Below are 16,903 nucleotides of genomic sequence, written 5' to 3' on the forward strand. Positions count from 1 at the left end.
AGTTCTTCTCTTTGGTTCACTGAGGTTTTTTTTTGCATGATAAAAAAAAAAATACCAGCTTTGATAGGCATTGCATGACAGCAGTTTACAAATACAGGATTGGCTTTGAAATGGCACTATTGCATGAATAATTTGCTTACCTTACAATAACACTGTGCGATAACATACAAATGCTAAACTGGCCTTGAAATGACACTGTCTGTCATTATTCCACAGCATGAAATGGAAATCTGATAGTCAGTACAAACAAGAGGCTAGAAACGTAATTGTGTCAGAATGTTCCAGTCAACAGGGAAGGAACTGAGCTCGCCATTGACCTCGAAAACAATCTGCCGACAAACAGTCAGCTAGCTCTAGAGAACAACATCCTTTTTTAAAATAAAAGCAAAATACTGCAGATGCTGGAAATCTGAAATAAAAGCAAGAAATGCTGGAACCGCTCAGCAGGTCTGGCAGCATCTGTGAAAAGAGAAGCAGAGTTAACGTTTCGGGTCAGTGACCCTTCTTCGGAACTGACAAATATAAGAAAAGTCACAGGTTATAAGCAAGTGAGGTGGGGGTGGGGCAAGAGATAACAAAGGAGGTCCAGATTGGACCAGGCCACATAGCTGACCAAAAGGTCACGGAGCAAAGGCAAACAATATGTTAATGGTGTGTTGAAAGACAAAGCATTAGTACAGATTAAGTGTCAATGCACCTAATTTTTTTTAATGTATTTTCCGTTCGTGGGATGTGAGCGTCGCTGGCTAGGCCAGCATGACATTCTCATTCCTAATTCTCCTCGAGAAGATGGTGGTGTGCTGTCGTCTTGAGCCGGCAGTCCATTTGGTGTAGGTACACAAACATTGTATCTGCTGCTCTTGTCCTTCTAGGTGATAGAGGTCGTGGGTTTGGAAGGTGGTCTCTAAGAAGCCTTGTTGCATTGCTGCAGTGCATCTTGTAGATGGTACACACTGCTGCCACTATGATCTGTGGTAAAGAGAGTGAATGTTTAAAGTAGTGAGTAGAGTGCCGATCAAGTGGGTTGCTTTGTCCTGGATGGTGTCAAGCTTCTCGAGTGTTGTTGGAGCTGCACCCATCCAGGCAAGTGGAGAGTATTCCATCACATCCTGACTTGTGCCTTGCAGATGGTGGATAGGTATTGGGAAGTCAGGAGGTGAGTTACTCGCCATGGAATTCCCAGCCTCTGGACTGATATTGCCACAGTATTTACGTTGCGATTCCAGTTCAGTTTCTGGTTAATGGTAACCCCCAAGATGTTGATAGCGGGTGATTCAGCGATAGTAATGCCGTAGAATATCATGGGGAGATGGTTAGATTCTCTCTTGTTTGAAATGGTCATCGCCTGACACTTTGGTGGTACAAACGTTACTTGCCACTTCTCAGCTTAAGTCCGTATGCTGTGCAGGTCTTGCTGAATCTGGACACGGACTGTATCAGTATCTGAGGAGTCATGAATGGTGATGAACATTGTGCAATCATCAGCAATCATTCCCACTTCTGACCTTATAACCGAGGGAAGGTCATTAATGAAGCAACTGAAGAAATTTGGGCCGAGGACACTATCCTGAGAGACTCCTGCAGTAATGTCCTGGGACTGAGATGATGGACCTTCAACAACCACAACCATCTTCCTTTGCTTGAGGTATGTCTCTAACCAGTGAAGAGTTATCGCCCTGGTTCCCATTGACCCCAGTTTTGCTTGAGCTCTTTGATGCCATACTCGGCCAAATGCTGCCTTGATGTCAAGGACAGTCACTCTCACCTCAGCTCTCGAGTTCAATTCTTTTGCCCATATTTGGACCAAGGCTGTAATGACGTCAGGAGCTGAGTGGCCCTGGCGGAACCCAAATTGAGCGTCAGTGAGCAGGTTATTGCTGAGCAATTTCCGCTTGACAGCACTGTCGATGACCTCTTCCATCACTTTACTGATGATTGAGATTAGACTGATATGGCGGTAATTGGCCGAGTTGGATTTGTCCCGCTTTTTGTGCACAGTACATACCTGGGCAATTTTCCACATTGCAGGGTAGATGCCAGTGTTGGAACAACTTGGTTTAGGATTGTGACTAGTTCTGGAGAACACTTCTTCAGTACTATTGGCATAATGTTGTGAGGGCCTTTCGCCTTTTCAGTATCCAGTGCCTTCAGCAATTTATTGATATCACATGGAGTGAATCAAATTGGCTGAAGACTGGCATCTGTGATGCTGGGGACCTCTGGAGGAGGCCGAGATGGATAATTCTCTTGCCAATTCTGGCTGAAGATGGTTGCAATTTCTTCAGCCTTTACGTTGCACTGTTGTGATAGGCTCCCTCATCATTGTGGATGCGGAGAATTGTGGAGCCACCTTCTCCTGTTAGCCATGTAATTGCCCTCCACCATTCACGATTCTGAGAGCAACAAGTTGGAAAGGGGAATAGAAACCGAGAGGAAAACTCATTCTGGAAAACAGGCTGCAGGATACAGACAGCTCAATTTTTACAATCCATTATTATCATTTTTCACCATCTCTATTATGAGATGGTATGGTGCTGAAGGGGTGGTTAAGGGTTGGATGAATTACACTGCAGAAAATAAGGCAAGCGGACAACGGTTAAGAAGATCGTGTTAGGTGGCAGAGATTGCAGCATTATGGCAGTGCAGCCCTAATAGGACAGGAAGAGGGCATTCGGAAGTTGAAGAAATAGGCGATGAGACTGGATTGGGGAACTGAGGTCGCTTAACTGTTGAGGAAGAGATGGGACAAGAACTGCTGTGGAGACATTTTCCTACAATTTTCAAATCAAGATAAAGAGATTAGTGACTGTTTTCCCACATCAACTCATACAATACAAAGCGTATTGAAACAGCAGAAGAAAAATAACAAAAATATAGCAAATCAGCAGGGGCGAGATGAAAGTGGAAAACTTAATGGTGATAAGCACAAAAGATCAGAGAACGAGAGAGAGAGAAGTGGAAAATTAATGGACAGAGCAAAATGGAAAGCGGATGCGTGTTGAGGAAGGTAAGAGCGGTCATGCTCTTTGATTGACCACACGTGGTGTGACATAAATGTTGAATCAGTAAATAGTATAACATGCATTTGATGCAATTCCAGTCAATCATTCTCACAATAAATTGCTGTGCCTTGATTTCCAATGGAAACTGTCTGTGCAAACTGATCAAAATGTAATTCCGCCCTCCCGGATGTTGACGCACTGTAGCTCCACAAAAAGACGGAAATATGAATTTATTACTGAAATATAGAAATCGCTAATATAACCAATACAACATGAAGCGTATTCATTCACAATTTCCCGAATACCCTCCAAAGAGGGAACTTTGCACTTGACAGCTGCGCTGGTTGGGTTAGGCTTTCAGTTAGGGCTCAAATGTAATTGTTGCACCAATAGTCTGCTTCTTAGAAGTTACACATTGATTGATATGAGGAAACTTTTAAAATGCGTCTGCTAGTTACTGTGCACTGAACACAATGTACATACACGGAACAGCCTCCAGAACAAGCACAATCATGCAATATCGGAGGGGACAGGGTCAGTTTTCTGCATGAAGCCTTATTGGGCCGAATTACATCTTGAACAAGCTTAAACGACCACGGAAAACTTGAGCATTACTCTGGATGTAGCTAAATGTGTTTTAAAATGTTAGCATCGCTTGCTCTGGTGCGGCCGATTCATCCCAGATTTCACTGTTATAACTTACAGAAACAAGCAGAAAATTGTATGTTCTTCTGAATCAGCCAGCAAAAGACTAATACGCCCTGCGAATTGTGGCCCACACACACAATCGGGTTCAAATCAACTGCGCCCAAATAATTGGTAACTTGTCTGACTCTCGAAGTGTAATTTGTCCCCGTGCATAATTCCGATAAATTGGGACGACATTTTGAGGCGCAGCTGCAAATACAATTGTTTTTTTGGTGCTTTAGTGCAAGTTTTTTTTAAATTTGCAGCCTCGTCCCCAGTTGTGAGGGTTCATATTGTGGGCATTTCATTGCAGCAGGCTTTCAGACAAGGTCATGTTAGAACTTGTTTGTAAATCAGTTATTATCACAGAATAAAGAACAATGTTAAAGAATTGCATTTTAATTGCATAACTAAATTTGTGAATGTCAATCAAAGTATATTCCATATATTTTTTGCAAGAAGTTTACTTTCATGTGCCTCATTGCAATGTCTGTTTTACTTCATAACATCAGGTGTATTAAGGCTGGCGGGCAGCCATAAACACAGGGCTATATTGTGGCGAGTCGAAGAGACTTAGTAGTTGGCAGGAAAAAAGACAGAGGCGCAAGGGGAGAGCCAACTGTGCAACAGCCCCAACAAACAAATTTCTCTGCAGCACCTGTGGAAGAGCCTGTTACTCCAGAATTGGCCTTTATAGCCACTCCAGGCGCTGCTTCACAAACCACTGACCACCTCCAGGCGCGTATCCATTGTCTCTCGAGATAAGGAGGCCCAAAAGAAATTAAGATATTGCCAATTTCAAGACCATCGGACTTTATGGTACAACTTCTGTAGGCTTTCATTTATACGAGATTGCAGCATATTCGCAGGTCTCCTCATTTTTGATGTGTCGTTGATTTTTATGGAAGTCTGAAATATTGATAGTTGCGGACACATTATTCTGAGCTGTTTTTCTCGGGTGTGAGGCACCTGAACCCGCGTCTGTATATTGATCCTGACTCTGCAAGGGAAGGTATTTTTGTTAGTTTTTGCAGATAGTGAGCTGAACGTGATTTGAGTATGTTGTTTGCACCAGAAGAAATCTAACGATTTAATCTCAGCTCAGTTTTCCAATATCACTGATCCATGAGATGGGGGAGGTGACTTTTTATGCCACGATATATCAGGACAAGCAGATAAAGCTATTATAAAGCATATGGGATTGCTGGCTTTATGAGTAACTTGAGAGAATGCGAAAGTAAAGAAATGTTGCCAAACCTTTATAAATCAGTGATTAGCTCTCAGTTGCAGTGTTGCAGGATCTCACGGTTAAATAAAGATGCCAAAACCTCGGAGAGGTGCTGATTAGATTAACACGAATGGTACCAGGGGTACAGGACTTCAGTTCAGTGGTGATACGGGAGAAGCAGCGATTGTTGTCCTTGGAGCAAACACAGATAAGGGGAACATTTGAAATGGAGATCATTTACTGGGTTGTGCAAACAGAGTTGTGGACACTGGGGCCAATTGGATAGCTCTGTCAAAGATCCAACACCGACATGATAGACTGAATTCCCTCCATCTGTGATGTATGATTTTTCGTTTTAAAGAGACTCAACACTGCAATGCAATGGATAACTATTAATGTATACCGAACGTTCTGGAAAAATGCAGCAAGCAGTACATTTGAAGAATGGAGAGTTCATCTGTTTTAGATCGTGTTCATTGGGAGAGAAATGTTTGCAAGGGCAGAGGCAGCAATTGCTTCTCTCTGCGGAACTGAACAATGAGGTTAGTAGCCAGAAGGCCAGCTTGACTGAGTCCTGCGAAACAGAGTGCTTAACTCGGGAATATGGTAAGTTTGGGAATTTCAATGGTAGATCTTTTTCCCTAATATAGTCCTGTTTGTATTTATAATTTAACTTAACTTAAACGTTACATTGTAGTTCTTTCAGTTTTAGTCTGTAATAAAGAAGCTGCCTGTTAGTGCCAGCCACATAGTTAGATAATTAGGTAGCTAGTGAGAACTGGTTCCCCAGTCAGCAGGGGCTGACTCAGGTTGCTAGAATTCCAACCAGTGCAAGTACAAAAGGTTTTGCCAATGCAAGAAGGAAGCAGCCCGAAGTTCAGCTCCACTGAGTCCTGCGAGATGAAGTGCTTAACTCAGGAATCTGGGACAGTAGTTTAAACTGGTACCGGGACGATATAAGTATTATATTATAATTTACAACTTAACTCGTTAAACTACTTAATCTAGCTACAAATTAATATTGAGTGATGTTTCTAAACTTGAAACCTAACTATTTAAATAAAACAGAATAAACATGCAAGGCAGGAGCACGTGGGAGCTGGTGGACACCAGTGTGAGCTGCAGCAGCCACGTCTGCAGTAAGTGTCCCGCTCAAGGAACTTTGGGTCAGAGTTGTGGAACTGGAGTTGTGCTTCGGATACAGAGATGCATCAGGGAGGGCGAAAGTTACCTGGACACATTGTTCCAGGAGGCAGTCACACCCCTTAGGTTACTTACTTAAGATTCGGTCCGTGGCCAGTCACAGGAGGGTGCGATTGTGAGTGAGGTAGGTATGGGATCCAGAAGGGAGCAATGGAGTAGCCTCAGACCTTGCACTTTTCCAACAGGGTTGAGGTTCTTGCAGCTTGCGTGGACTATAGCAGGGACTGCAGGGAAGATGAGCAAACTGACCACCTTATCGTGGTGCTGGAGGCCATTCAAGTGAGGTGAATAAAAAGGAATGTGGCAGTTGTAGCGGAAAATTATTTCGGGGGATAGAAACTGTTCTCTGCAGCCATGATCGTGAGTCTCAAAGGCTGTATTGTCTGCCAGGTGCCAGGGTTAAGAATGGAGGGGAGACGGTGGCAGGGTGATAAAGGCACTGCACTAATAAGCCAGAGGCCCAGGTTAATGCCCTGGGGACACGCGTTCAAATCCCACCACGACTGCTGTTGGAATTTAAATTCAATAATCAATCTGGAATTGAAAGCTCGTCTCAGTAATGGTGCTATGAAACTATCATCGATTGTTGAAAAACACATCTGGTTCACTAATGTCCTTTAGGGAAGGAAATCTGCCATCCTCACCTGGTCTGGCTTACATGGGACTACACTCCCACAGCAATGTGGTTGACTCTTAACTGCACTCTGAAATGGCCAAGCAAGCCATTCAATTGTCAAGGGAAATTTGGGACGGGCAACACATGCTGGCTATGACAGCAACATCCCCATCCCACGAATGAATAAAAAAAGGACATTTAGAAAAACATAATGCAATCTGGAAGAGTCAACATGGGTCTATGAAAGAAAAATTCTGCTTGAAAAATTATTAACCGTTTTTTGAGGAGAGAACAAGTTGGGTGGATAACAGGAAGCTGGTTGATGTAATGTATTTGGATTTCCAACAAGAATTTGATGAAGTGGCATATAAAAGGTTAAAACATAAGAAAGAAGCTCATAGTTTGGGGGTAATATATTACCATGGGTAGAGGATTGGCTAAGTAACAGGAAACAAAGAGTAGGGATAAATGGGGCATTTTCAGTTTGGCCAACTGTAACTAGTGGGGTGTCACAGCGATCTGTGCAGGGCCCTCAAATATTTTTGATCTATATTAATGATTTGTATGAAGGGACCGAGTGTACTGCAGCCAAATTTGCGGATGATACAAAGATAGGTAGGATGGCCAGTTGTTAGGAAGACAAAAAGTGCCTGCAAATAGATATAGATCGGTTAATTGAGTGGGCATAACTTTGGCAGATGGAGGATAATGTGGGAAAGTGTAAGGTTGCCCACTTTGAAGGCAAGAATAGAAAAAAGGAATATTATTTACATGGAGAGAGATTATAGAAAGCTGCAGTGCAGAGGGATCTGGGTGTCCTTGTACCTGAATCACAAAATGTTAGCATGCAGGTATAGCAATTAACTAGCATTTATTGCAAGGGTGATGAGTATAAAAGTAGGAATGTTTTGCTACAACTGTTTGGGCATTGGTGAGACTGCACCTAGAGTACTGCGTACAAATTTGGTCTTCTTACCTAATGAGTAAGCTGTTCAGGGAAGGTTCACGAGGCTGTTTCCAAGGAATAAGATGTTGTCTTATGAGGAAAGATTGATCAAATTGGACCTATACTCATTGGAGTTTAGAAGAATGAGAGGTGATCTTATTAAAACGTACAGGATTCTGAGCAGGCGTGACAAGATAGATACTGAGGTGATATTTCCCTTCATGGGGGAATCGAGAACTCGGGAGTGCAGTTTCAAGTATCTTACTTTTATGACGGAAATGAGGAGGAATTCCTTCTCTCAGAGGGTTGTTAATCTTTGGAATTCTCTTCCCCAGAGAGCACTGGAGGCTGGGTCATTGAATATATTCAAGGCTGAGTTAGACAGATTTTTGGTTTACAAGGAAATCTAAGGTTATGGGACAGGCAGAAAAGTGGGGTTAAGGTCACAGTCAGGTCAGCCATGACATTTTGAATGGTGGTTCAGCTTCGAGGGGCCGAACGGTCTACTCCTGCTTCTCTTGTTTTTTTCTTATGCTTGGCTCCTCAGAAAGAAGCAGAAGGAGCAGCATTTTGAGGCTTATCCAAAGGACGGGATCTCCAGCAATGCAGCACTCACTCAATGCTGCATTGAATTTTCAGCCTCGATTTTATGTTTCAAAGCTGGAGCGACGCTTGAAGGCAAATTCTGCAGACTGGAAGTTGAGGGATAACTTAGCCATATAGACACGAAGATGCCAGTGGAAATTGCATATAATTGAGAGTAATGTGCATCCCTTCTGGGACATCTGAAACCTTCTGAGACCACGTTGAGCATTTAATCTTGAGGCATATTGTCAAAGGGAAGGGAGTAAAATGAGTTGCGGGCTAACATTCTGTTTGAACCAGTTTGTTTAGCGTAGAATCGCCCACGTGAGTAATACTCGTTAATTGAATTTAACAGGTCACTAACTACAGAGGCCATAGAAATACTTCACACTTAGTGACTACTCTTCTCTTCAGAATAGCAGCGACCACGTTTCTGAAACTCCCATTCATCTGTTGTGTTTTGTCTTTCATGTGTCACTTGCTGGTTGAAAAGAGACCAAATATCCCATAATTGTCATTGCAACTCTGCATCACTTACCCCAGCGTTTAACACGATCTGCACTGTACTGTAAATCACCGCATCACTATCCCTTTCTGAGACACATGCAGTATCAGTACGCTTCTTCCTAAATAATAAAACATAAAAATGATGGGCTTCCTATTATTAACTTGGATATTTATTTAATGTATACTGTAACTGTACGAAGAAGAACATCAGTAAATCAGGACAGACTTGTGCCTTTTGCATTTCCTAATTAGCACCGACCAGCTCCAATACCGGATTCTTTTCAATGAATACCTGCCCAGATTTCAAAAGCGATCTGTCTACTTTTCCAATGAAGCCCGCGAAAGGCGAGGTGCTGTCTGCTGCAGATGAAATAAATTGTGCTAACGAACGGGTATAGGAGGCTCATCCAATAATTTAACATTGTCACAGTGACGCACAGGGTGGCACAGTGGCGCAGTGGTTAGCACCGCAGTCACACAGCTCCAGGGACCCGGGTTCAATTCTGGGTACTGCCTGTGCGAAGTTTGCTCCCTCTGTGACTGTGTGGGTTTTCACCTGGTGCTACGGTTTCCTCCCACTACCAAAACACTTGCAGGTGATAGGTAAATTGGCTATTGTAAATTACCCCTAGTGTAGCTAGGTGGTCGAGAACATGGGAGGAATATGGGATTACTGCAGGGTTAGAAGAATTGGTGGTTCTTGGTCGGCACATACTCGGTGGGCCGAATGGCCTGTTTCAGTAATGTATCTCCAAATAAATACAATAATAAAATAAATGCAAATCTTGCTAAATAGCAGGTGGAAATGTTTCAGCGAGAAAACACATTCCCTGCTCTAAGTAAGAAATATACACATAGAGAATCATCGAGAAGCAGCAGAGATGGAAGCCATTCGGCCCACTGCGTAATGAGCCAGCTCTCTTGAGTCCCACTCGGAACTCTTGACCCGAATCCCTGCACCTTTTTCTTTCAAGAATTTATCCCACTCCTTTTCAAAGGCTACTACTGAATCTACATCCACCACCCTATCAGGCATTGCATTCCAAATTGTAAGCACCGGTTTCCTTACAATTCTTTCCCCGTCTTGTCTCTGACACTTTACCACTCACCTTAAATCTGCACCCTCTCATGAACGACGTTTCAATCATTGGAAACAGTTTATCTTTATTTATTGTAACAAAACCTGTAAAGATTTGAAACAAATAAATCAAATCTCTTCTCAAGCTTCTCTGCTATAAAGACATGAACCCGAGTATTTCCAAACTATCATTGTAACGGTAATCACTCATCCCAGGAACCATTCTAGTAAATCTTTTTTGTACCGTGTCCAAAACATTCCCGTACTTCTGCAAGTGTGTTTTCTACAATTGGTCAGAAAACTGTAGTTAGGGTCGACACTGTTTTTCCTTGGGTTTAGCATAACATCCTTGATTTTGTACTCTGTGCCTCTATTTATAAAGCCCAGGCAGGATCCCTCTTCATTAAGGGCTTTGTAAACCTATCCTACCACATTGGAAGATCTGTGCACAAACACCACCAGTTCACTCTGTTTTTGCACAACCTCAAAACTGCCGACATGAGGAGTCACGTCATTGATTTCAATAGCAAACATTGAGTGTGGTTTGTCGAAGGATACATTTGATTGGCAGCACATTGTAAACCAAACAGAGTAATTTGAATAAACTTGGAGCCAGTCACCTTTTTGAAGGTCATTTTCAGTGTGGCAATGTAAAAGCAGGGAGTCTGCCTAGAGTATTCAAACAGAGCTAGTCAGGCCAAATAGTTTCATTCACTTTTAGGAATAGGTTAGCAAACCCAACAAAATTGATTGTTTCCTCGTACTTTCGCATATCAGTCGCACCCAATTTTGAAATATAATCTTCTGCTCCTGGAGTCAAACACACTTAACAACTACGGCAAACATCTGTCTCTCGTTACTTCTACTATTTTCTTATTATTTCACTGTCTGATGGAATCGCTTGATCGTTAGAGGTTGAGTGTCATTCCAGTATATTGTTATGCTGAGACCTTAACATGACAAAGAGACTTACACGGGGGTGCCCGATAAAAGCAGCCGCTGAAACAAACTGAACAGCATTCTGTGCCCGTTTTTCAGGAATGCTACACATTTTCTGTAGAATGCAGGGGTAGTGAAAACACTCGCCGGGCAGAAGTCGCAGTGAACACAAGTTCAAAAATGGCCACTTTAAACAGGTATTAAAAAAAAACTCACGACAATTTCAGCTATTTGGCTTGACGAACTCCCTTCTCCTGAAAAGCTCCAGACAGACTCCCTGCTTTGAAATGGTCAGGCTGATAATTACCTTGACAGAGGTGACCGGCTCCATGTTGATTGAAATTACTGTTTGCTCAGTTTACAATGTGCTGCCAGTGAAAGCTTTCCTTCAGGAAGAATGCAAAGACAGTCTGATCCTGGCATTTACTAACAGAACACTGTAATCGATGCTGGGAGATACGAGAACATCGATAGTGTGCAATGGCCACACTTCCACTTCCCGCCCACCGTCCTCTACTTTCACAACACTGCTCCAGTTCCCACAGATGGTCACTTTTATCAGGGGGTTGTTATTTAAACGGCCTTTATTGGCTGAGCCATAGCATATAAGAGCATGGAGGTAATGATGGAGCTGGATAAAACGCTAGTTCGGCCACAGCTGGAGTACTGTGTACAGTTCTGTTCACCAGACTATAAGATGGATGTGATTGCACTGGAGAGGGTGTAAAGGAGAGTCATCAGGATGTTGCCTGGGCTGGAGGATTTCAGCTATGAGAAGAGATTGGAAAGGCGAAGGTTGTTTTCCTTAGAGCAGAGATGGCTGAGGGAGGACCTGATTGTTGTGCACTAAATTATGAGGGGCATTGATAGGATCGATAGGAATAAACATTTTCCCTTAATGGCGGGATCAATAACCAGGGGGCATCGATTTAAGGTAAGGGACAGGACGTTTACAGGGGATTTGACGATATGTTTCACCCAGTAGGAGTTTGAAATCTGGAACATACTACCTGAAGGGGAGGTAGAGGCAGGAACCCTCACAACATTTAAGAAGTATTTAGATGTTCACCTAGAACACCATAGCATGCAAGACTACAGGCTGAGTGCTGGAAAATGGGATTAGAATAGATAGGTGCTTGATGGCTGGCACAGACACGATGGACCGAAGGGCCTGTTTCAGTGCATAATAACTCTATGACTCTATGTGGAAATCCACTTTAAGACTCAAGTTTATGCTATTTAGAAACACACATACATTTGTATCTTCACCATGAGCACGATTGCAGTTAAAATAACAAGTCCAGAGGCCCCTCCTCCTGTTATGCAGATGTTTGTCCAAGAGATTAGACCTAAAATATTGGAAAACACGTTGATGTATATTCGCATATTGGGTTCAGAATATCAACTGTGGAAACATATTTGAGTCCAAAGAAGGAAGTTTCCTTTATATTTGGATCATAAAGCTAATGGAAACTGAGGTACTCCATTTGTCCCTGTCTGCTGATTCTTCTTTAAAAACTATATATTTCTAACTTGCTCTCAGTCATCAAATAACAAAAAGAACAAAGAACAGTACAGCACAGGAGCAGGCCATTCGTACCTCCAAGCCTGCGCCGATCTTGATTCCTGCCTAAACTAAAACCTTCTGCACTTCCGGGGTCAGTATCCCTCTATTCCCATCCTATTCATGTATTTGTCAAGATACCTCAAACGTCTCCATGGTACCTGCTTCCACCACCTCCCCCAGCAACAGGTTCCAGGCACTCACCACCATCTGTGTAAAAAACATGCCTCGCACATCCCCTCTAAACGTTGCCCCTCTCACCTTAATCCTATGTCCACTAGTAACTGACTCTTCCACCCTGGGAGAAAGCTTCTGACTATCCACTCTGTCCATGCCACTTATAACTTTGTAAACCTCTATCATGTCGCCCCTCCACCTCCGTCGTTCCAGTGAAAACAATCCGAGTTTATCCAACCACTCCTCATAGCTACTGCCCTCCAGACCAGGCAAAATCTTGGTAAACCTCCTCTGTACCCTCTCCAAAGCCTCCACGTCCTTCTGGTAGTGTGGCAACCAGAATTGCACACAATATTTTAAGTGTGGCCTAACTAAAGTTCTGTACAGCTGCAGCATGACTTGCGAATTTTTATACTCTATGCCCTGACCAATGAAGGCAAGCATGCCGTATGCCACCTTGACTACCTTATCCACCTGCGTTGCCACTTTCAGTGAACTGTGGACCTGTACGCCCAGATCTCTCTGCCTGTCAATACTCCTAAGGATTCTGCCATTTACTGTATACTTCCCACCTGCATTAGACCTTCCAAAATACATTACCTCACATTTGTCCCGTTTACACTCCATCTGCCATTTCTCTGCCCAAGTCTCCAACCAATCTATATCCTGCTGCATATTCTGACAATCCTCATCACTGTCCGCAACACCAGGAACCTGTGTGTCATTCGCAAACTTACTAATCAGACCAGCTACATTTTCCTTCAAATCATTCATAGATACTACAAACAGCAAAGGTCCCAGAACTGATCCCTGCGGAACACCACTAGTCACATCCCTCCTTTCAGAAATGCACCCTTCCACTGCTACCCTCTGTCTTCTATGGGCGAGCCAATTCTGTATCCATCTTGCCAGCTCCCCTCTGCTCCCGGTTTACAATAGATAATTAAATGTTCATGATGTACAAATCACAACTGACAAATTAAGGGTTTGCAAACTTACACTTTTGAAAAACTATGGACATACTTTAATTGGAATGCAGGCCCGCCAAAACTATCAGTTACAGATGAAAGGTCTGTAATATATGAAAATAATTGAATTTTGCTTAGATGAACAAATATCTGTTATATGTACTCAAATTAATCTGAACAAGATATAATAAGCATGCACATACAAAAGGCTAGAATGCAGTTTACTGCTTGACCATTCAGTTGGAGACTGAACAGTGATAAAATGAACTCTTGACACTAATTAGAGACAAATTCAGTATTAACCTGCTGACTCTAACACCGTTCAGTTAATGACTGACCAGTGATGACCAGCTCCCGTATAGTGTTCAAATTGCAGAGAAATGAAACACCTACCCTCAGAGTGGAGCTGGTATGTGCTGACACAATCACCGTGCCTGTTTGCTGCAGCACATGAAATCGTGTTTCCAGTTCCAGTTGAGTGAATCAGTCTCAGGGAGCTCTGCATGTGGTAAGTATTCATCGCCCAGGAGAAGACTTCCATATATGACGTGTTCCCAGTGATAATTTTCCCATTGAGGTCCCATGTAATATTAGCTGGTGGATTGCCTCTGATCTGGCAGCTACAAATTGTCTCATTCTCAGACCAAGTGCAGGTCGGGCCTGCTATTATTGTGGGTTTATCTGAAAAATAAATGATTACCTTAACAGCCATAGTCTCCAAAGACAAATACATTCAGTTTTTGAACTGACCATAATGGTGCCAGCAGCTTCTATTTTAAAATGAAATAAGTTAAGATAGCTTATGACATTTACACTTAAAACAGGGTAGCACGTTAGTTACAGCTTCATGTTGAATCCAGTGAGTGTTCAGTGCAACAATGCTTTCACAAACAAATGTTGTCGGCTTTTCCTCAGATGGAGGGGATTTGGGTGTTATTGTGTAGAACGCATCCAAAATAAGTCTGACGTGTCAGTGTTTTAAATGTCAATCCATTTTATTTCTATTGCTATTTTCTTTACTATGTTCTTCCTTTGTTGGGAACTTTGAACTATTCTTCTCTAGACGCTCAGTTAACATGACAACATTTTATTTAAACTTCTTTAAATATGACGTTGTTAGCTCAACATTCGTTCAACGAACAGAGTCTGAGTTAGCAACTTTTCATTCGATTTTAATTTTGGAGTATTAGTGCACATCAAAGTGCGCAATGCCAGTTCTAAAGGGTGTAAACTGTTTAATCCAGGCTGCAATATACTTCTGAACAATTAGATGCAGGGTAAAGCACACAACCCACTTCACAAACCACTGACCACCTCCAGGCACTTACCCAATGTCTCCTGAGACAAGGAGACCAAAGCTAAAAACACCCAGTAAATCTGCCTCTCTCCTAATTAGAATAGTGCAAAAGGCTGAATTTATGTCACACTGTGCCATCGGCAAATCTTGCCATCCTAACCCAGAGGGTCATTTTTTTCTCCTGCATTTCCCATGGATTTATTTTTTAGATAAATGCGCAAAGAAGAGAGGATGTTTACCAAATGCATCGGTTCTTTCGAGCAAGCAGGTGACAAAAAGTTGGGTTTTAATTGAGCGTTCATGAAATGGAAATTAAGGAAGTCATACACACTTACATTGTACAGAAATCTGTGTGGAACTGTTAGCGCTGCTTTGTTCATTTTCAGCCACGCACCAATATTCACCGTCATCTTCAGAACTGATGCTGTGGATTAGCTGTTTTAGTTCACCAATGGAAGATCTGCTGATCTCCTTACCATTTTTCACCCACGTTAAATTGAACGGAGGTTTCCACCTTGCCATGCAATATAATAATAGTGAGTTACCTTCCACCGCTACTGCAGACGAATTGACTTTTGGGTTTTACAGTCCATCTGAAACAGGCATGAATGTAAATCGTTATATTACAAGAACGCACACGAATTAGGAGCAGCAGTCGGCCATTCGGCCCCGAGAGCCTGCTCCACCATTCAATAAGATCATGGCTGATCTGATTGTGGCCTCAACTCCACTTTCTTGCATGCTCCCTCTAACCCTTGTGGATAAAGCAGTTAACTAAGTCAGCCTTGAATATATTCAATGAGGCAGCCTCCACCTCTCTCCGGGGAAAAGAATTTCACAGTCTAACGATCCTCTGAAAGGATTTCTCCTTTTATTAGTCTTAAACGAGAGGTCCCTAACAGTTAAACTGCATCCCCTAGATCTCGACTCCCTCACAAGGGGAATCATCTTCTCAGCATGCACCCTGTGAAGTCCCCTCAGGATCCATGTGTTTCAATAAGATCACCTCCCATTCTTCTAAAATCCAATGGGTTTCGACTCAACCTGCTCAACCATTCTTCATTTTACTGGGTAAGAGGACGAGTATAAATCAGTTTAAAGTTATAACATTTCTTTTTTTTTTCCTGAGAAGTTCCTCCTCTCCTCTCCGTTTTGTCTGTTTGGCGTTGTACATACAGTGACACTGGTACCTTATTCACCCCAATTCTGATGGCCAACGAGAGCTGAAATCGGGCTTCAAATCAGAGACCAGCTTCAGGCCATTACTCAGCATGGCCGTTTATTTGTGTCACTTTCTGACTGACTAAACTCAGAATGACACTAAAAGGCCTTGGTTTAAGAATTAATAAATTAATAATCCAAATTGTTAAAGCTCCAGAATTGTTCTACGGGTCTGTCTCTTCCTCATAGAGTGCGACTGAGCTCCATTCCTCTTCATTGATTATCAGATTAAACTCTCACAGTACAGGGGCGAATGGTACCTCGATTCATTCTTTAATATGGTACCAAATCCGTAACACAATGATTGTGATGGAAATACAAATATTGAACGAGTTGGACATCAAATTATGTCTATGAATTTTGTAACAAACACTTACATTTAATCTGCAAGTTAAGGCTTTGTGTTGAAGAGGTTTGGAAGCCATCAATTATAAGTGTGCATCCCAGAATGCTTCCGTGATGAGTAAATGATGGAGTGAAGGTGAGCACGGATGAAACTCTCCGAGAATATGACCAATTGTTGATTATTTCTGCACCTTCTTTAGTATCCCATGCAAGAGGAAGGGGCGCACTGTAATGAATCCACTTCACTTTCAGGTTGCTATTCGGGCAGCTGTCGGTGATTGAACAGGTCAGTCGTGCAGTTCGTGCAGCAATCAGGTCGTCGTAACCTGAAATACCTGGCGTTTCTATAAGAGCAGGAGATAAGGTGTATATCAGGTTCATTTCAATCTTAAAACTGGGAAGTGATCTGCACCAAGTAAATCTGAAAAACAATCTTTTAAAAATCATACTTCATTATTTTCTGTCAGTTATGTCTTACGAGTGAGTTCATTGTTCTGAATTATTCCTTTGCGTAATAAATTAGTCAATGCCTCATCCAGG

The 16,903-nt window shown here is 42.5% G+C and overlaps 1 protein-coding gene across 1 annotated transcript in view; it reads right to left on the reverse strand.

Moving 5' to 3' along the window:
• Positions 1–16,903, reverse strand: part of LOC137352839 (titin-like) — a 103,261-nt gene that overhangs the window by 38,096 nt on the left and 48,262 nt on the right. Inside the window, exons 11-15 of the mRNA XM_068018694.1 lie at positions 16,396–16,769; positions 13,894–14,181; positions 12,047–12,140; positions 8,806–8,893; positions 2,006–2,145 (exon numbers count right to left, since the gene is read on the reverse strand). Coding sequence (XP_067874795.1) covers positions 2,006–2,145; positions 8,806–8,893; positions 12,047–12,140; positions 13,894–14,181; positions 16,396–16,769 — 984 coding nt within the window. The remainder of the gene's footprint in view (positions 1–2,005; positions 2,146–8,805; positions 8,894–12,046; positions 12,141–13,893; positions 14,182–16,395; positions 16,770–16,903) is intronic.

Source organism: Heterodontus francisci, chromosome 39, assembly GCF_036365525.1.
Source record: "Heterodontus francisci isolate sHetFra1 chromosome 39, sHetFra1.hap1, whole genome shotgun sequence".
In the NCBI taxonomy this organism is placed as follows: domain Eukaryota; kingdom Metazoa; phylum Chordata; class Chondrichthyes; order Heterodontiformes; family Heterodontidae; genus Heterodontus; species Heterodontus francisci.